At 32.9% G+C, this 20416-nt stretch overlaps 7 protein-coding genes across 7 annotated transcripts; 2 read left to right on the top strand and 5 right to left on the bottom strand.

Annotated features, from left to right (window-relative positions):
* Positions 1-390: 390 nt before the first annotated feature.
* Positions 391-3920, top strand: LOC120347464 (uncharacterized). The gene is made up of 3 exons (XM_039417459.2): positions 391-1089; positions 1577-1708; positions 2230-3920. The coding sequence occupies exons 1-3, from the start codon at positions 424-426 to the stop codon at positions 3220-3222; spliced, it is 1791 nt and encodes a 596-aa protein (XP_039273393.2). The 5' UTR covers positions 391-423; the 3' UTR covers positions 3223-3920.
* A 2304-nt stretch (positions 3921-6224) lies between these two features.
* LOC144429830 (uncharacterized) lies at positions 6225-6740 on the top strand. The gene has a single exon (XM_078118046.1). The coding sequence runs from the start codon at positions 6225-6227 to the stop codon at positions 6738-6740; it is 516 nt and encodes a 171-aa protein (XP_077974172.1).
* Positions 6741-8352: 1612 nt separating this feature from the next.
* On the bottom strand, positions 8353-9277 carry LOC144429829 (uncharacterized). Its single transcript, XM_078118045.1, has 2 exons — positions 9154-9277; positions 8353-9020 (listed from the first exon to the last, which is right to left on the bottom strand). Exons 1-2 carry the CDS (start codon positions 9275-9277, stop codon positions 8353-8355), a joined length of 792 nt encoding a protein of 263 aa, XP_077974171.1.
* Positions 9278-10724: 1447 nt separating this feature from the next.
* LOC120347685 (uncharacterized) lies at positions 10725-12594 on the bottom strand. The gene is made up of 2 exons (XM_039417748.2): positions 12459-12594; positions 10725-12352 (listed from the first exon to the last, which is right to left on the bottom strand). The coding sequence occupies exons 1-2, from the start codon at positions 12507-12509 to the stop codon at positions 11951-11953; spliced, it is 453 nt and encodes a 150-aa protein (XP_039273682.2). The 5' UTR covers positions 12510-12594; the 3' UTR covers positions 10725-11950.
* Positions 12595-12740: 146 nt separating this feature from the next.
* On the bottom strand, positions 12741-15022 carry LOC120347542 (uncharacterized). Its single transcript, XM_078118092.1, has 2 exons — positions 14909-15022; positions 12741-14796 (listed from the first exon to the last, which is right to left on the bottom strand). The coding sequence occupies exons 1-2, from the start codon at positions 14957-14959 to the stop codon at positions 14368-14370; spliced, it is 480 nt and encodes a 159-aa protein (XP_077974218.1). The 5' UTR covers positions 14960-15022; the 3' UTR covers positions 12741-14367.
* Positions 15023-15446: 424 nt separating this feature from the next.
* Positions 15447-17325, bottom strand: LOC120347541 (uncharacterized). Its single transcript, XM_039417561.2, has 2 exons — positions 17211-17325; positions 15447-17098 (listed from the first exon to the last, which is right to left on the bottom strand). Exons 1-2 carry the CDS (start codon positions 17259-17261, stop codon positions 16688-16690), a joined length of 462 nt encoding a protein of 153 aa, XP_039273495.2. The 5' UTR covers positions 17262-17325; the 3' UTR covers positions 15447-16687.
* Positions 17326-17677: 352 nt separating this feature from the next.
* LOC120347725 (uncharacterized) lies at positions 17678-20416 on the bottom strand. Its single transcript, XM_039417791.2, has 2 exons — positions 19513-20416; positions 17678-19400 (listed from the first exon to the last, which is right to left on the bottom strand). The coding sequence occupies exons 1-2, from the start codon at positions 19561-19563 to the stop codon at positions 18990-18992; spliced, it is 462 nt and encodes a 153-aa protein (XP_039273725.2). The 5' UTR covers positions 19564-20416; the 3' UTR covers positions 17678-18989.

Raw genomic sequence — 20416 nt, 5'->3', positions numbered from 1 at the left:
TTAAAAACGAATTCAATGCAACAAAAAGTAATTAAAAGTTATCTTTACACTATAGTTTTTGAAGGTTTCGAAATATTTCTATTTATTAAAACGACTATGGATGATCACAAATGGCAGCATCATGAAGACTTATTGAGATGTTACTATACCATGCTCGTTGTATCTAACTCCTAGCTGGTCCTCGTATCGGCAGAGACATCTCATCTACAGACCAATATAGGCACAGTGTGCATCAGTTTAAAATATGATAAAATTTCATAAAATTGTGAACGTTTTATTTCGTACGTATTTTCAAAAAAGTTAATAAATGTATTATATTTTCTGTTCGATAAACTACTTTCTTTTATACATACGATGTATTTTTTTTTTCAAATAATTGTCATTAGATGTTTAGAATATAATAAATATATTTAATTAGGGTGGATGAATGTTGTCATGGATTTTGCAATTAAAATCAAGAATGGAACATCCAACATTAAAGTTCTCACCATACTACCAGGAACCTACAGAATAATCGAGAGCATATATGTCGTTTTTGCAATATATATCTTTGTTTCGTTCGCATTCTTTCTTTTGCGACCATATCTGACTATGTTTAAGATATGCAGGGAACCACCAAAAATGTCTGCTCAACGAGCCCCAGACGAGCCGAGCACAACGTCTTACGAAGATAAAATGTCAAATTGTCGTAAAACTGGTAGCCTGCATCGACACCGATATCAAATGTATGCTCGTGTGGCGATGACGTCATTGACAGTTTTAATGAGCTCAATGGTGCTTATCCACGTAACCATGGATCTTTGGGCGTATTCGGATAATAACACTACATCTGCTTATGTGCAGTGTGTTCGACACATCGTCAGTGGTTTATTTTACATCATTAGTGCGTTTTGCTTATATGGATTTTTATGGATACGCCAACGAGCATTTTACGCACATCCAGTCCTGAAACATTTGGCAAAACCGTGTCTGATCAGATTTAGTTGGTCAGTCCTGGCGACAATCATATTTGCAGTATTTTCAATTACAGTATTATTTTTTTTGCCTCAAATTCAAAAGATACATAGGATGTATTCTTTAGATAATTCGGTAAGTAAACATTTCATTTTCAATATTTTAAATTGACAAATGGCTGATCCGAATGTAATCCTTTGAATACCAAAATCCAGCCAAAAATGTTCTCCTTACACCCCCGGAATCCTCAAAATCCAGAGCCTACATTATACTTAAAATGAGGGTAGTTCGTGGAATCACAGATAATCACTGATTTATCAGGTTTCGAAGAAAACTCGTGGACGTAACAATCTGTTGACTAAAGAATACCTTCACTGCCGCTATCTCCAGTGTTTTCGAACAAACAAAGCCCGCTTTACATCACTGTATTCGATTGCGAATGTAATTTTTTTAGCCATGGTAATCAAATTCCTTTCACCCAATAATATTGAAATTTTTTTTAGATAAATAATACTGTAACTTCCTCGTATTAAATATCAATGCTGTGCGATTGTACAAAAATTGATTCTCGGTGCTATTTTATCATTAAAAATTGACAATCTGAAAATCGTCTGTATTTCAGACGATTACTTTAGACAGCTACGAGATTGATTACGCAGCTTATGGAATTGTTCCTCTCGAATGCGGCTTTCAAAGAAAAGATGTTTATCTGGGCCTTCATTTAGCTGTTACCATGGGATTTTTATACTTTCAGGTTTGTATCTGCTAAAGTGCTCATAAAATGGAAACCAATTAATCGGAGGTCAATAGTAGATAGGGCCACACTTGTCTTTCATCGACGTTTAAATTCACTAAATTATAAGGCAAAATCGTGAACTTGTCAGCATCAATTTTTAGTGGTTAGCAATATAACAAAAAAAATCATAAATTTTCTACCTAAACTTCAGTGACACAAAAGAAAGAACACTTCTTGTCAGCGTTTTCTTGCTCAGAGGTAAAAACAACGGCTATATATTTTATCCCTAAGTACCCTTAAGCACCTCATTGTTGTTTTTGAATCTGCCCTCAGTACTCGAATAATGATGTAATTGTACTTGAGAGTGAAGTTTTTAGTCTCTCAAGACTGCCGCGTCCTAAATAAAACAAAATACAATTATACACTTTGAAAATGAATGTTTATACTTAGAAAATATATTATGAAAAAACCGAATTTTAAAATTAAACAATATAATTTTTAGATCAAATTTGTATGTAAATGTTAATACTTATTTTCAGATTTCTCTTCAAATTCTATTTGCTTATCCTATATTTAAGCAAAGGCAAAAGCAAGATCGACTTCACAAGACTCCAAGTTCCAATTTATCATTAAGGGATGATTGCTCTAGCAACTACTCGTTCGGACGTAGCAGAAAATCAGGCAGTACTTACGATACAACAGTAGAAGGTGAAGAATCAGTGGTAGTTCGTCTTTCATCCGGATCTGGGTTAGGGTTACCCACGGACGACAAATGCGAGAGCTCCGTTTTTGATGATGATGCCACTTCCGGGTTGTCAATGAAGATATGTAGATTTGAGGAAGGGGACGATATTTCGCAACAAACCCGGCACAGTTTCAGTGTTCAAGTCTCGTCTTCTGATAACAACGGAAACATTTTGAACAAATCAGATACATGTGGAGACAAACTTAAATGTGAAATTTTAAAAGTAGAAGACGAATGTGGAATGGAATCACATCGAGCAAATTTAAATGTACGAAATGATGAAAATCGCGATTCTACATTTAGAGATCGTCCTCAAAATGCGTGCTCAAATGAAGTTACTTCAAATTCCAGCAAGCGGCATCTATCAATTACACAAGCTAAAAACTCAACATCAAAGAGCGTTAGAAAAATTTCGGCTAAATTTGGAAGCGTGCGTTTCAAGGAATTGCGAAGACGCACGACAGTACGTACACTCATGGAACGTCGAAACAGGCGGGCGAGAGCACATCTCCGGGCATACGTCGTAAGATGTTTGTGTGTATCCATAATATGCTCAGTATCTGATGTTATAGCGTTTTTGATCAGCTTTTTTGCGCAGTTCCATTATCACGAAGAACTTGCCAACATTCATTCAGGCGTGACAGAATCTTTAGTGACATCACTGGCTTACAACGCAAACGTGATTGTCAATCTCCTATGTATGTTGGCTTGCTATAAAGATTGGAGAGCAAGAATATGCCCATGGTATTATTTATATAAAGATATGAAAATCATTTTGTCATCTTGAAGCTGTAAAAATTTATTCAGTTATAGTTGTGGGTTAAGTTCAAAATGCAATGTTTGAGTTCAACATCGTAAATACGAATATATTATGTATATATACAGGGTGTGCATAAAGTAGCTTGCAATTTGAATTTCGTAATGAGGGCAGTTTTCAATTCATCTTAACCAGGCTTGTTACTTTATAATCCGTAATTGTTTAGGCATTTTAATTTCATTTAATGCATCTGTGAGTGCCAAAACAATATATGATATCGATCAATTCCCTTTGAAATTTTAAATAAAATTTGAAAACTTTATGAACACCCTACATATATTCCACGAATTTAATACAAAAATCAAATCTTTGGTTCAAACAAATCACCTCAACTTAATGCTACGGTGCCAATTCTGTATACCAAAGTGAAACGAGTATGGTATTTTTTGTTAATCCTATAAGCCTAATGCGATCTGAAGCATTTGCATTGTTTTTCTCTCATTAATTTATCGTTATGTCTAAGTAATGTATTACATCATTTCGCTGGAACAGAAATTGTATGACACAATACAATTGAACAGAAAGTTTTCTTTGAAAGCAGTCGGTCGTGTTGAATATTATTTTTTATTTCTTGTTTTAAATGCTTAATTTTTACAACGTTTAATATATTAAAATGATGAGAAAAAATAACTTGTGTATCGGTATAACTCTCGGTCGTCAACATCATTTTATGATCACTATGAGGTCATAAAAAAATCAATAAAAATAAGAAAAGAATGTTGCAGAAGAAGATGTTACAGAATGATTTACTCTACTCTATGAAGCAATAACCGAATGATAACATTAAGCAGTTTTTGGCACGATGTCATTCTAATTATATATTTGATCAATTAAATATTTGATGAAAATAACACTCAGGTTACTGATTAACGGAAAATAGTCACAATTTATCAGGTAAAGACAAACATTATTGGTCAAAATTACATTTCAATTCAATGCTACAATTCAATGGAAAAGAGTTTAAAAAAATGATAGTTTATCCACTAAAGGTTAATTACCAAAAACCTCAGAATTTTTTTTACTGAGTCAACCTGGAATACCCGAATTAATTCCTCCTATTTTGCTTACGAATGACGTATATATGAAGGATAATTTTCAATGTTCGCTTCGACAGTAATCCACGAATGACGAACCACGTAACATCCACAATAATTTTGATAATACCGCGGACACTCGAACATCTATATCGATTTTACTGACCTTCAGTATCCCATAACTAGGTGAGTCATCTCCTTAAGAGCAATCGAGCGCAATCTACGAGTAAAGTGGGACGTCACAAAATAGGATTATGATCTTGTTCTGGACAATGACACACAATATGAAACGTCAAATAAAGGCATCTGTCAAGCAAGTAAATAGGCGTAGATACATTGGCATATTGCACAGGTTTTCAATACTCCACATTCATTTATTTTAAACTAAATGCGCTCAATATTAAATATTTCAAATAGTTGTCATAGAAGAAATGAAAGTTACTTGAAAAATTCCATCATTCCATCATTCCATTTCATTCTTGTGTAAGCCCAAGAACGATTAACGGGCAAAAAAATAATTTTCAAATAAATACCTACCATCCAGTATTTTCAATCTAAGAAAAAGATTACAAAAACTCATTCATTATGGCCTCCTTTCATTTGCTTATAAATGTAATTTATGAATTGTATTTCTCCGGTGAATATTACCGTACGTATTTTGTTATATGTGGTTGCTTTTGAATTTTAGTTTCCAATGTAAATACAATCAGGTGACGGGAAATATGATTTTTGTATCTATAGAGGATAAATTATACTTTTGCTCGCTCGGAGTCGATGACTGACAATAATGAACAATGGTATTTATAACAATATTTTACGTGATTATATTATTTTTATATTCTTATGGAAAAGGAAGACATCCTTAACAGGTGTCAGAATACATCACAGAGTTGTATCACGATGATAGAGGGCCACCACCCACCATCAGTAATGATGATGAAGGCCCACATAGGAGGAGGAAGTCCACAAAGCCCTCAAAAAGATGAAAAAGGGAAAGGCTACAGGACCCGATGACATTCCACTCGAAATGATAACAGCTCTAGGTGAGTTTGGAATCGAAGAAGTAACAAAACTTCTCAACACTATCCACGCTACAGGTGAAATCCCAAGAGACCTCAAAAAGTCTGTATATATTCCAATACCCCAAAAAAGAGGCACAGCCGAATGCGACCAACACCGCACAATTAACCTCATGAGCCATCTCACAAAAGTCATGTTGCGCGTGCTGATGAACAGAATGAGAAATAAAATCCTTCCTGAAATATCTGAAACCCAATTTGGATTTATAGCAAATAAAGGTACCAGAAATGCTATCTTTGCCTTGAGGACCCTCATGGAAAGGACGATTGAGGTACAAAAAGACTTGTACCTCTGTTTCATTGACTACTCCAAGGCATTCGACAAAGTAAGACACTCCGACCTGTTTGACATTTTACTAAGACATAACTGCGATGGAAAAGACCTTAGAGTGATCAGAAACTTGTACTGGGAACAAGAAGCTGCAATAAGGGTCGATAACGACTACAGTGAGTATAGACCGATTTGTAGAGGAGTGAGACAGGGCTGCGTTTTCTCTCCAGACCTCTTCAATATCTACAGCGAAATGACCCTACGGAACATAGAGCATCTTGAAGGTGTTAAAGTAGGTGGTCGCAACATAAACAACCTCAGATACGCGGATGACACAGTGCTAATTGCCGACTCGGAAAAAAAACTACAAAATATCCTCACAACAGTAACAATCGAGAGTGAAAACAAAGGACTCCAACCGAATGCAAAGAAGACCGAGTGCATGGTAATCTCAAAACAACCAGACATGCCTGTATGTAACATATTATGCAAAAGGAAAAAATTAAACAAGTTAGCACCTTCCAATATTTGGGATTCACAATAACTCCGGATGCCCGATGCAAGACTGAAATCCAGAAGAGAATCGCTATGTCAAAAGACACATTCAACAAGATGAAACCCATCTTCATCAACAGAAATATAAAACTAAGTATCAAAACCAAGACTCTAAAAGCCTACATATGGTTCATTCTTCTGTACGGATGTGAATGTTGGACGCTGACAAAAGACCTCAAAAGAAGACTTGAAGCAGCAGAAATGTGGTATATCAGACGAATTATGAGAATATCGTGGATGGAAAAAAAGTCAAACGAAGAAGTAATGGAAATGGCCGGGTACAAAAGATCCCTAATTCAAACCATCAGGAAAAGACAACTACAATTTTTTGGGCACATAAACAGAGCAAATGGGATAAAAAAGCAAATACTGTGTGGAAAGATTTGTGGTACCAAAAGTAGGGGAAGACAACGCACAAAACACACCGACAGTCTGAATAATTACGTAACGAAGAAAGAATCCTCCAACAATGAACTCATCAGGAGAACTAACAACAGATTGGAATGGAAGGCCATGATCGCCGATGTCTGTAACAGACCTGGTACATGAAGAGATTATTTTAGAGCAGTTAACATATAGGCCTGCGATCCATTGAATGCAGGAGAATGTTTAAATAAGACTAAAATAAAAAACGAGAGATTTTGTTTTGCCATCGATTTTGTTCTATATGTCCCGCGACCAGTGAAAATTGCTATCTGGATCAGTCAAATCGCGAAAATTTCGCGTGGCCATGATATACATTTGCCACTGGTAAATATACTGTAGAGCGAAGTTTCTCAAACGCTTCGGGCGCGGACCCCTGTTCTGTTGTTTGTGAGTACTATTTTTTACGAACCCCATCCTATTCCGTATCAATTTCTGTGCCTAACAAACGAGGAAAAATTATGCTTCACCCATATCACAAACTACATAAATGTAATGGATGAGTTTGCTTTTCACTACACAATTTATCAACTCTCAGAGCAATTTGTGACAAGCAAACTCGTAGATCTGACTCTACGGCAACGATTCTATACTGTTACGATTCTAGAGCAAGGATCGTTTTAAAACAACTTTTTCACTCCTATTGTTAAGTTTTTGTAACAATTACGATCGCGTGAACTTATCACGTTTACATAACGTCTATATGATGTTACAGTGAATATACGTTAAAATGTATGTTACAAACTTTTTATTATCGTTGCAGTCATCACGGACCCCAGTTTGGGAACTCTTCCATAGACACTGAGATTGAACACAAAGTTAGTTGTACTCTTTTCTCTATTTGAAATTACCATCTTGGCTTCACGCGACCTTTTGGCATCACCGTCGAACCCTCGGTGTAGGTAATTAACGGTGCTATCACCGAACTATGATGTGGAGTGATATCGTGTGATCCAATGTGCGAGTAACACCAGAAATACTGAAAAAGACCGATCCCAAATAGTGCATCTAACATTTGTTGCTTTAACTTTATTGCATTATCGCAGTAGTAATGAACATCAGTGAGTCAGTTTATTCCAGTATTACACACAATTTAATCTAATTTATGATCATCACTCCTAGCTAAATAAATAAAACAAACATGAAAAATACGACTTACAAATTGACAGATTCCGGAGCTTAAGGAACAGAGGTTCGCTCACTAAAACCACAAAAAGAAGAAATCGGCGAGAATTTACAAATGCCAAATTATTGGTCAGAATATACAACCAAATTGGCTCAATAAAATATATGTTTGGGACTCCTCATGTATTAACCATTGGGAATAATACATGGAATTAATTATTAATATCAAATTTTGGATATTAATCACTTTATTTAACCGAATATGAATGTACTACACCTATTAAATTGAACGATTATCGCAAGAATGGCAGGATTGCAAAAAATAGATATTGCGAAACACTTTTCTGGGACACAACCGAGTGCTCATAATTAACGGGGAAACATTTCTTACATACCGGGCCAAAATTAGAGAAAATAAAAAGCATTTTGTGTAATTTTCAAAGTGAAATGTTCAAACAACACAATGTGTGGAACACGCAAAAAATAATCAGAAATACCTAATCTGAAAGAATGAGCACCATTGGATCCTCGTAAATATGGTAAACGAGAATCCCTAAGAAAAAAGTTAGGAATGTGGTGCAAGATTAATTCTTTCCGTGTTATATACAATGCGTCAAATTCTATGTGTGTTGTAAATAGGTGCATTTCGTACAATATGTGTGTATGTGCATTTCACTATTTGCAGTACGGACCTTCGAACAATACCATGCTTGTCAGGGTATTTCTCATCAACAATAGCTTTCGGCCAATGATTGCGAGGGGAACTATCATCAATCATCAACACCAAATCGCCAACTTGCAGATTTCTTTGTGTAGAGTGCCATTTTTGTAGTTCTTGTAGCAGAGGCAAATGTTCTTTCCTCCATCTATCCCAGAATAAACCTAGAAGCCTTTGTGAATATCGCCATGTTGTTCTATATTCATCGGTCTTCATAAATTTGTCTGAAGGCAGTGATGGATCAAGTTTGGCAATTAGAATTGAATTTGGTGTCAAAACATTTAAGTCCGTAGGATCATCACTTAGTGGTGTGAATGGTCCATCGTTTAATATTTCTCTAACGCCAGTTAAGAAGGACCACAATGAATAATCTGTAAATGATCGACTATCAGTGATAGCACGTAATGTTTTCTTGACTTCTCGAACTAATCTCTCCACGACACCTGATTGATGACTGGCCAATGGAGGTGAGAAGTGCCATTGAATTCCTTTTTGTGATAACGATTCGTCTATTACATGTTGATTCCAGTTTCTAATTCCATCTCTCAACTCCTTCTCTCCGCCTATAAAATTTGTACCATTATCCGAAAATATGTGAATAGGTCGCGAGCGTCTGTCTGTGAATCGGAAAACGCTTGAAGATCAAGAGACTCTCAACTTCAATATGTACAGCACGTGTGACCATGCAATTAATACGGCATCCATAACTCTTGTATTCATTTTGACCAAACTTGACCTTGATTGGGCAAAAGTAGTCAACGAATGTAAATTCGAACGGTTTCTTTCCAGGAACAAATCTACAACTGGGAAGGTCTGCCATCCACCGCTCACCTGTACGAGAAGATCTTTCTCGGCATTTTATACACTCTCCTAAAATCTTTCCAACAGCTGATTGTCCCCATAACCTTTATCGCACGACTAGCGAAGAGTAAGTTTTGCCGGCAAAATGAATGACTGGACAAATCCTAATGGGTCAAATACCTGACTTACCATTGAAAAAATACCTCTCCGTGTTAGAGGACAAGGCACAACATTCATACGAATTACAGTAGTATTAGCATTGCTGTTTGGGAGAGAAGTAGAATACGTGCTATGCAGTTTGTAAGTCCGACTTGGACTAATTCATCTATCGTTATTTTGACATAGACTATTCATTCCAATAATACCACATTATGTGCAAAACTAATTTTTATATAAGGTAACAAGTGTTGTATAACTGAATAAATTATGTCATTATCTTTTAAAAAGATTTTGGTGAACTTTATGGGATAGAAAATTTTTTCTTGTTAACAAACTCAAAAATACGCTTGGATACATAAATGTGAAACTAATAAAAGCACAAGAGAATCGAATTAATCAATGTTATATTCTTGAAGTTTAATATATCAATTCATTTACAGTCCCGATTTTCTGCAATCAGTGGATCTTCCTTGTATATTAATTAACTGCTCTAAAGATCACGTGATATGTTATTTAGCAAAAGATAGATTTGTATCTTTCGAATTGCGATAAAAAGGGACGACCGTACTGTATTCAATGACTGAGCATTAGAATGCAGCTATGTGAAAACAATAACACATTTATGGATATTTTTAAATTTTGAAATGATTTTATTCATCTATATTGGACCCGAAGTGTACATATATCTTCTTCTGTTAATGAGATGTTTTTGTTGTTGTAGTACATGTCGTGTTCCTTTTTGTGTTATAGTATCAAAATTGTATTTTTTGCTAGAAAGCTATTACTTTTATATATTTCGAAAATGTCTGTATGCTATATGCAATTCTTTCTTTTCGATGTGGATGACGTCATCAAAAATAGAAAATTGCGCCCCTTGTGGCGGTAGTCTACTGTGACAGATTGCATACCCGTACAACCTCGTTTCGGCCTTCGAGTCCATATATTTGAGCATCGATTTCTTGTTGAAGTATTTAATATAAGATATAAATAAATAAACTAATTGAGCTTACAGAAATTTTATTGTTCTAATCAATCTAATGGAATGAAATCGAGCTATTGGTTGAACAAGCAAGAAAATAGAATAAACGTTGAAACATTAGATTAATAGTATAATTTAAGAAACAATTCGTATTTCAAATTTAAAGTAAAAATCATAATGAAAATATAAACTTATTGCACTTGAATGGATTGCAAATATCGATTGCAAATATCGATATTGTCAGTTATTAACATCACAAACTATCAAATATTGACATTCGCAAGGTAAGAAAATGATAGTTGAAACAAATCTTGTTTTTGGTTGATGGGATGAGTAGAATGGTAGTAATTAGCATTGCTATTTGGGAAGAAGTTGAAAGCGTCCCATGCAGTTTGTAAGTCTGACTCGGTCTAATTCATCTTTCGTTATTTTTGACAAAGACCTTTTCATCCCAATAATAACGTATTATGTGCAAAACGAATTTACATATAACGTAACAAGTGTTGTAATACTGGAATAATTTATGTCATTATCTTTTGAAAAGATTTTGGTGAACTTTATGAAATATAAACTTTTTTCGTGTACAAATGTCGAAATCCACTTTGATACATAAATGTGAAACTAATAAAAGCACGAGAGAATCGAGTTATTCGATGTTACATTCTTAAAACCTAATATATCAATTCATTTACAGTTCCGATTTTCTGCTATCAGTAGATTTCCCGTATATATTAACTGCTCTACAGATCACGAGATATATTATTTAGCAATGAATAGATTTGTAATTTTTGAATTGCGATAAAAAGGGTCGGCCGTACTATATTCACTGACTGAGCATAAGAGTGCAGCTATGTGAAAACAATAACACATTTATGTATATTTATGAATTTTGGAATGATTTTGTTTATTCTATATTGGACCCGAAGTGTACACAGAGCTTCTTCTCTTATTAAGATGTTTTTGTTTTTGTAGTTCCTGTCATGTTTCTTTCTTGTTAGTATATTTCTTTTCATGAAATATCGATTTACTCATTACCTACTGGATCAAATGCTTTCTAATTTTCAGTGCTTTAAAATTGTATTTTTGCTAGAAAGCTAATACTTTTATATATCTCAAAATGTATGTGTGCTATATGCGATTCTTTTTTTCGATGTAGATGACGTCATCAAAAATAGAAATTGCGCACCTTGTGGCGGTAGTCTTCTGTGACATATTTCATACCCGTAAAACCTCGTTTCGGCCTTCGAGTCCATATATTTATGCATCGATTTCTTGTTGAAGTATTTTATAAATGATACAAATTAATTTAAGTAATTGAGCTTATAGAAATTGTATTGTTCTAATGGAATGAAATCCAGCTATTAGCTGAATAAGCAAGGAAATAGAATAAACGTTGAACATTAGATTAATAGTATAAATAGAGAAATAATTCGTATTTCAAATTTAAAGTAAAAATTATATTCAAAATATAAACTTATTGAACTTGCCATGTAAAGAATGACTTGAAATATACGATTTTATTAATATTTCAATTATTTGCGAGAAATCACAACTTTAGAGCATGCTTCGACATCTGATTCCGTGTTGTTTCCGTAGAACATTACTTCTTAGTGATCGACCTGTTGTTGAAAGTGGACTTGCCAAATCTCTTCTTCTTTTTCGGTTTGATCTATTACTTTGTGGTATAATATTAAGTTGAGCTCCAGTGTATTGTGAAAAGTTTTTCGTTTGTGTTTTGTTGTAATTTACTTTAGATTTTATTTCATCCGCTTTTGAATCAGATCCTGAACGGTATATTTCTTGGATCATTGAGCACTCTTTGTTTGGAATGCATTTCTTGAACTTGCGTGGAATATTAATATCAATTTGTCTGATATACCTTTTATTTCTTGGAATAATCAACTTGTTTTGTCTTGGACTGACATGTTCGTTCAAAATCAATAATTCTTTTAAACTCTGTAAAGAAAATTAATAGTTATTAGTTACGTTGTGAAAACATATTTGATGAAAAGGTGTTTCCTTTAATTATACTGTAAAATGTCTCATGCATAATGAAGCTTACAATAGATAAAAGATCTTCTGTGGTTTGATATGAGTTGATTTTGCTGCACATACTTCAATAATTCCTCTCTTTGGATTGTGTAGAAAGTGTTATGACAAAATATAGTTAAATGATTATGTTAGGCCCAGCAAGTTATATTTATGCAAGTCCATACGATCAAGATAAGATAACGCTATTGAATATCTTGAAAGATAATTCGAACTTTTATAGTGAATTGCCGACCATAATTACCTTTTCTTTTGACTGATAACTTATCTTAATACTAGCAAATTTTCGATTAGTTTATGTAAATTTTATCAAACAGCCTTTTGTTCATACTTATCTGAAAATACCGAACTTGTGAGAATATAACACATGCATAGATAGCGTTCGCTTTGGGACTAACATGATATTTCCGTTATCATAAAGACTTAATAAAAGATGAGGATATCATTCGTGCATCAAAATCCTTCTGCCGATAAAGAATAATACCTAGTTTCTTTTGGCCTAAAGGAGAACGTTCCATTGCATTTTGTATTTTTCAAAACATTGTACGAGATTTGCTGGTGATTTTGCAGTTTGCAGTTTTTTGATTCACAACTGCGGAACTCAACAAATTCGGCATTTATTCGATATTGTTAGTTAATAAAATCACAAACTATCAAATTTTGACGTTCGCAATGTAATGAAACAATAGATGAAAGAAATCTTGTTTTTGGTTGAAGGGATGAGTACAATGATAGTAATTAGCATTGCTATTTGGAAAGAAGTTGAAAGCGTCCCTTACAGTTTGTAAGTCCCGAATCGGCCTAATTCATCTTTTTTTTATTTTTGACATAGACCTTTTCATCCCAATAATAACGCATTTTGTGCAAAACGATTTTTTATATAAGGTAACAAGTGTTGTAATACTGGAATAATTTATGTCATTATCTTTTGAAAAGATTTTGGTGAACTTTATGAAATATATTTTTTTTTCGTGTACAAAAATCAAAATCCACTTTGATACATAAACGTGAAACTAATAAAAGCACGAGAGAATCGAGTAAATCGATGTTACATTCTTAAAGCCTATTATATCAATTCATTTACAGTTCTGATTTTCTGCAATCAGTAGATTTCCCGTATATATTAACTGCTCTACAGATCACGAGATATATTATTCAGCAATGAATAGATTTGTAATTTTTGAATTGCGATAAAAAAAGGGCGACCGTACTATATTTGCTGACTGAGCATAAGAGTGCAGCTATGTGAAAACAATAACACATTTATGTATATTTATAAATTTTGGAATGATTTTGTTTATTCTATACTGGACCCGAAGTGTACACATAGCTTCTTCTGTTATTAAGATGTTTTTTGTTTTTGTAGTTCCTATCATGTTTCTTTCTTGTTAGTATATTTCTTTTTATGAAATATCGATTTACCCATTACCTACTGGATCAAATGCTTTCTAATTTTCAGTGCTTCAAAATTGTATTTTTGCTAGAAAGCTAATACTTTTATATATCTCAAAAATGTATGTGTGCTATATGCAATTCTTTTTTTCGACGTAGATGACGTCATCAAAAATAGAAATTGCGCACCTTGTGGCGGTAGTCTTCTGTGACATATTCCATACCCGTAAAACCTCGTTTCGGCCTTCGAGTCCATATATTTATGCATCGATTTCTTGTGGAAGTATTTTATAAATGATACAAATAAATAAAGTAATTGAGCTTATAGAAAATGTATTGTTCTAATGGAATGAAATCCAGCTATTTGCTGAATAAGCAAGAAAATAGAATAAACGTTGAACATTAGATTAATAGTATAAATAGAGAAAGAATTCGTATTTCAAATTTAAAGTAAAAATTATATTGAAAATATAAACTTATTGCACTTGCCATGTAAAGAATGACTTGAAAAATACGATTTTATTAATATTTCAATTATTTGTGAGAAATCCCAACTTTAAAAGCATGCTTCGACATCTGATTCCGTGTTGTTTCCGTAGAACATTACTTCTTAGTGATCGACCTGTTGTTGAAAGTGGACTTGCTAAATCTCTTCTTCCTTTTCGGGTTGATCTATTACTTTGTGGTCGAATACTAAGTTGAGCTCCAGGGTATTGTGAAAAGTTATTAGTTTGTGTTTTGTTGTAATAAACTTTAGATTCTATTTCATCCGCATTTGGATCAAATCCTGAACGGTATTTTCCTTGGATCATTAAGCACTCTTCGTTTGGAATGCTTTTCCTAAAATTGCGTGAAATATTAATATCAATTTGTGTGAGATATCTTTTATTTCTTGGAATATTCAACTTGTTTTGTCTTGGACTGACATGCTCGTTCAACATTAATAATTCTTTTAAACTCTGTAAAGAGAAATATAAATAATGTGTATTAGTTTCGTTGTGAATAAATATTTGTTGAAAAGGTGATTGCTTCAATTAGGATATAAAATGTCTCATGCATAATGAAGCTTACCATAGATAATAGATCCTCTGTGGATTGATTTGAGTTGATTTTGCTGCACATACTTTACTAATTCCTCTCTTTGGATTGTATAGAAGAAGGTGGTATGACAAAATATAGTTGAATGATTATGTTAGGCCCAGCAAGTTATATTTATGCAAGTCTATACGATCAAGATAAGATAACGCTATTGAATATCCTGCTTAAATTGAAAGATAGTTCGAACTTTTATAGTGAATTGCCGACCATAATAAAGTTTTCTTTAGACTGATAACATATCTTAATACTATCAAATTTTCGATTAGTTTATGTAAATTTTATCAAACAGCCTTTTGTTCTTACTTATCTGAAAATACCGAACTTGTGAGAATATAACACAGGCATAGATAGTGTTCGTTTTACAACTAACATGACATTTCCGTTATCATAAAGATGAGGATATCACTCTTGCACCGAAATCCCTCTGTCGATGAAGAATAATATCTAGTTTCTTTTGGTTTAACGGAGAACGTTCCATTATATTTTGTATCCTTCAAAACATTGTACGAGGTTTGACGGTGAGCAATTCAATATTGTACAGAATTTGGCAATTTTTTAATTCACAACTGCTGAACTCAATAAATTCGGCAATTATTCGATATTGTTAGATATTAACATCACAAGCTATCAATTTTGACATTAGCAATGTAATGAAACGATGGATGAAACAAATCTTATTTTTGGTTCATTGGATGTAAAGAATGGTAGCATTGCTATTTGGGAAGGAGTTGAAAGCGTGCCATGCAGTTCGTAGGTCCGACTGGATCTAATTCATCTTTCGTTTTTTTTTTGACATGGACCTTTTCATCCCAATAACAACGCATTATGTGCAAAATAAATTTTTATACAAGGTAAAAAGTGCTGTAATACTGGAATAAATGATGTCATTATCTTTTGAAAAGAATTTGGTGAACTTCATGAAATATAAACTTTTCTCATGTACAAAAACTCGAAAATCCGTTTCGATACATAAATGTGAAACTAATAAAGGCACAAAAGAAAAGAGTTAATCGATGTTACATTCTTAAAGCCTAATATATCAATTCATTTACCGTTCCGATTTTCTGCAATCAGTGGATTTTCCGTATATATTAACTGCTCTAAAGATCACGTGATATATTATTCATAGTTGTACACATAGCTTCTTCTGATATTAAGATGTTTTTGTTTTTGTAGTTCCTGTCATGTTTCTTTCTTGTTAGTATATTTCTTTTTATGAAGTATCGATTTACTCATTACCTACTGCATCAAATGCTTTCTAATTTTCAGTGCTTTAAAATTGTATTTTTTGCTGGAAAGCTAATACTTTTATATATCTCCAAAATGTATGTGTGCTATATGCAATTTTTTTTTTTCGACGTAGTTGACGTCATCAAAAATAGAAATTGCGCACCTTGTGGCGGTAGTCTTCTGTGACATATTTCATACCCGTAAAACCTCGTTTCGGCCTTCGAGTCCATATATTTATGCATCGATTACATGTTGAAGTATTTTATAAATAATACAAATAAATAAAGTAATTGAGCTTATAGAAATTGTATTGTTCTAATGGAATGAAATCCAGCTATTTGCTGAATAAGCAAGAAAATAGAATAAACGTTGAACATTAGATTAATAGTATAAATAGAGAAATAATTCGTATTTCAAATTTAAAGTAAAAATTATACTGAAAATATAAACTTATTGCACTTGCCATGTAAAGAATGACTTGAAAAATACGATCTTATTAATATTTCAATTATTTGCGAGAAATCACAACTTTAAAAGCATGCTTCGACATCTGATTCCGTGTTGTTTCCGTAGAACATTACTTCTTAGTGATCGACCTGTTGTTGAAAGTGGACTTGCCAAATCTCTTCTTCTTTTTCGGTTTGATCTATTACTTTGTGGTATAATATTAAATTGAGCTCCAGTGTATTGTGAAAAGTTTTTCGTTTGTGTTTTGTTGTAATTTACTTTAGATTTTATTTCATCCGCTTTTGGATCAGATCCTGAACGGTATATTTCTTGGATCATTGAGCACTCTTTGTTTGGAACGCTTTTCCTAAAATTGCGTGAAATAGTAATATCAATTTGTGTGAGATATCTTTTGTTTCTTGGAATATTCAACTTGTTTTGTCTTGGACTGACATGCTCGTTCAAAATCAATAATTCTTTTAAACTCTGTAAAGAGAAATATAAATAATGGTTATTAGTTACGTTGTGAATAAATATTTGTTGAAAAGGTGATTGCTTCAATTAGGATATAAAATGTCTCATGCATAATGAAGCTTACCATAGATAATAGATATTCTGTGGATTGATTTGAGTTGATTTTGCTGCACATACTTTTCTAATTCCTCTCTTTGGATTGTGTAGAAGGTGGTATGACAAAATATAGTTGAATGATTATGTTAGGCCCAGCAAGTTATATTTATGCAAGTCTATACGATCAAGATAAGATAACGCTATTAAATATCCTGCATAAATTGAAAGATAGTTTTAACTTTTATAGTGAATTGCCGACCATAATTAAGTTTTCTTTAGACTGATAACATATCTTAATACTATCAAATTTTCGATTAGTTTATGTAAATTTTATCAAACAGCCTTTTGTTCTTACTTATCTGAAAATACCGAACTTGTGAGAATATAACACAGGCATAGATAGCGTTCGTTTTACAACTAACATGACATTTCCGTTATCATAAAGATGAGGATATCACTCTTGCACCGAAATCCCTCTGTCGATGAAGAATAATATCTAGTTTCTTTTGGTTTAACGGAGAACGTTCCATTATATTTTGTATCCTTCAAAACATTGTACGAGGTTTGATGGTGAGCAATTTAATATTGAACAGAATTTGACAATTTTTTAATTCACAACTGCTGAACTCAATAAATTCGACAATTATTCGATATTGTTAGATATTAACATCACAAACTATCAAATTTTGACATTAGCAATGTAATGAAACGATAGATGAAACAAATCTTATTTTTGGTTCATTGGATGAAAAGAATGGTAGCATTGCTATTTGGGAAGGAAATGAAAGCGTGCCATGCAGTTCGTAGGTCCGACTGGGTCTAATTCATCTTTCGTTTTTTTTTTTTGACATGGACCTTTTCATCCCAATAACAACGCGTTATGTGCAAAATTAATTTTTATACAAGGTAAAAAGTGCTGTAATACTGGAATAAATTATGTCATTATCTTTTGAAAAGATTTTGGTGAACTTCATGAAGTATAAACTTTTCTCATATACAAAAACTCGAAAATCCGTTTCGATACTAAAATGTGAAACTAATAAAGGCACAAAAGAAAAGAGTTAATCGATGTTACATTCTTAAAGCCTAATATATCAATTCATTTACCGTTCCGATTTTCTGCAATCAGTGGATTTTCCGTATATATTAACTGCTCTAAAGATCACGTGATATATTATTCATAGTTGTACACATAGCTTCTTCTGATATTAAGATGTTTTTGTTTTTGTAGTTCCTGTCATGTTTCTTTCTTGTTAGTATATTTCTTTTTATGAAGTATCGATTTACTCATTACCTACTGCATCAAATGCTTTCTAATTTTCAGTGCTTTAAAATTGTATTTTTTGCTGGAAAGCTAATACTTTTATATATCTCCAAAATGTATGTGTGCTATATGCAATTTTTTTTTTTCGACGTAGTTGACGTCATCAAAAATAGAAATTGCGCACCTTGTGGCGGTAGTCTTCTGTGACATATTTCATACCCGTAAAACCTCGTTTCGGCCTTCGAGTCCATATATTTATGCATCGATTACATGTTGAAGTATTTTATAAATGATACAAATAAATAAAGTAATTGAGCTTATAGAAATTGTATTGTTCTAATGGAATGAAATCCAGCTATTTGCAGAATGAGCAAGAAAATAGAATAAACGTTGAACATTAGATTAATAGTATAAATAGAGAAATAATTCGTATTTCAAATTTAAAGTAAAAATTATACTGAAAATATAAACTTATTGCACTTGCCATGTAAAGAATGACTTGAAAAATACGATCTTATTAATATTTCAATTATTTGCGAGAAATCACAACTTTAAAAGCATGCTTCGACATCTGATTCCGTGTTGTTTCCGTAGAACATTACTTCTTAGTGATCGACCTGTTGTTGAAAGTGGACTTGCCAAATCTCTTCTTCTTTTTCGGTTTGATCTATTACTTTGTGGTATAATATTAAATTGAGCTCCAGTGTATTGTGAAAAGTTTTTCGTTTGTGTTTTGTTGTAATTTACTTTAGATTTTATTTCATCCGCTTTTGGATCAGATCCTGAACGGTATATTTCTTGGATCATTGAGCACTCTTTGTTTGGAACGCTTTTCCTAAAATTGCGTGAAATAGTAATATCAATTTGTGTGAGATATCTTTTGTTTCTTGGAATATTCAACTTGTTTTGTCTTGGACTGACATGCTCGTTCAAAATCAATAATTCTTTTAAACTCTGTAAAGAGAAATATAAATAATGGTTATTAGTTACGTTGTGAATAAATATTTGTTGAAACGGTGATTGCTTCAATTAGGATATAAAATGTCTCATGCATAATGAAGCGTACCATAGATAACAGATCTTCTGTGGATTGATTTGAGTTGATTTTGCTGCACATACTTTACTAATTCCTCTCTTCGGATTGTGTAGAAGGTGGTATGACAAAATATAGTTGAATGATTATGTTAGGCCCAGCAAGTTATATTTATGCAAGTCTATACGATTAAGATAAGATAACGCTATTGAATATCCTGCTTAAATTGAAAGATAGTTCGAACTTTATTAGTGAATTGTCTACCATAATTAAGTTTTCTTTAGACTGATAACATATCTTAATACTATCAAATTTTTGATTAGTTTATGTAAATTTTATCAAACAGCCTTTTGTTCTTACTTATCTGAAAATACCGAACTTGTGAGAATATAACTCAGGCATAGATAGCGTTCGTTTTAGAACTAACATGACATTTCCGTTATCATAAAGATGAGGATATCACTCTTGCACCGAAATCCCTCTGTCGATGAAGAATAATATCTAGTTTCTTTTGGTTTAACGGAGAACGTTCCATTATATTTTGTATCCTTCAAAACATTGTACGAGGTTTGTTGGTGGGCAATTTAATATTGAACAGAATTTGGCAATTTTTTAATTCACAACTGCTGAACTCAATAAATTCGGCAATTCTTCGATATTGTTAGATATTAACATCACAAGCTATCAAATTTTGACATTAGCAATGTAAGGAAACGATAGATGAAACAAATCTAATTTTTGGTTCATTGGATGAAAAGAATGGTAGCATTGCTATTTGGGAAGGAATTGAAAGCGTGCCATGCAGTTCGTAGGTCCGACTGGGTCTAATTCATCTTTCGTTTTTTTTTTTTGACATGGACCTTTTCATCCCAATAACAACGCGTTATGTGCAAAATTAATTTTTATACAAGGTAAAAAGTGCTGTAATACTGGAATA

Source organism: Styela clava, chromosome 11 (genome assembly GCF_964204865.1).
Source record: "Styela clava chromosome 11, kaStyClav1.hap1.2, whole genome shotgun sequence".
Taxonomy (NCBI): Eukaryota; Metazoa; Chordata; class Ascidiacea; order Stolidobranchia; family Styelidae; genus Styela; species Styela clava.
The sequence above is the reverse complement of the archived record's forward strand: the minus strand, read 5'-3'. Positions and strand labels throughout refer to the sequence as shown.

Coding starts and splice junctions, on each gene's coding strand:
- LOC144429829 (XM_078118045.1), bottom strand. CDS start 9,277: ATGGCAGACCTTCCCAGTTGTAGATTTGTTCCTGGAAAGAAACCGTTC. Junction 9,021..9,153: donor ATACAAGAGTTATGGATGCC/GTATTAATTGCA, acceptor CAAATTTTATAG/GCGGAGAGAAGGAGTTGAGA.
- LOC120347541 (XM_039417561.2), bottom strand. CDS start 17,261: ATGTGCAGCAAAATCAACTCAAATCAATCCACAGAATATCTATTATCT. Junction 17,099..17,210: donor CAGAATATCTATTATCTATG/GTAAGCTTCATT, acceptor TTCTCTTTACAG/AGTTTAAAAGAATTATTGAT.
- LOC144429830 (XM_078118046.1), top strand. CDS start 6,225: ATGTCAAAAGACACATTCAACAAGATGAAACCCATCTTCATCAACAGA.
- LOC120347685 (XM_039417748.2), bottom strand. CDS start 12,509: ATGTGCAGCAAAATCAACTCATATCAAACCACAGAAGATCTTTTATCT. Junction 12,353..12,458: donor CAGAAGATCTTTTATCTATT/GTAAGCTTCATT, acceptor TTTTCTTTACAG/AGTTTAAAAGAATTATTGAT.
- LOC120347464 (XM_039417459.2), top strand. CDS start 424: ATGAATGTTGTCATGGATTTTGCAATTAAAATCAAGAATGGAACATCC. Junction 1,090..1,576: donor TGTATTCTTTAGATAATTCG/GTAAGTAAACAT, acceptor TCTGTATTTCAG/ACGATTACTTTAGACAGCTA. Junction 1,709..2,229: donor TGGGATTTTTATACTTTCAG/GTTTGTATCTGC, acceptor ACTTATTTTCAG/ATTTCTCTTCAAATTCTATT.
- LOC120347725 (XM_039417791.2), bottom strand. CDS start 19,563: ATGTGCAGCAAAATCAACTCAAATCAATCCACAGAAGATCTGTTATCT. Junction 19,401..19,512: donor CAGAAGATCTGTTATCTATG/GTACGCTTCATT, acceptor TTCTCTTTACAG/AGTTTAAAAGAATTATTGAT.
- LOC120347542 (XM_078118092.1), bottom strand. CDS start 14,959: ATGTGCAGCAAAATCAACTCAAATCAATCCACAGAGGATCTATTATCT. Junction 14,797..14,908: donor CAGAGGATCTATTATCTATG/GTAAGCTTCATT, acceptor TTCTCTTTACAG/AGTTTAAAAGAATTATTAAT.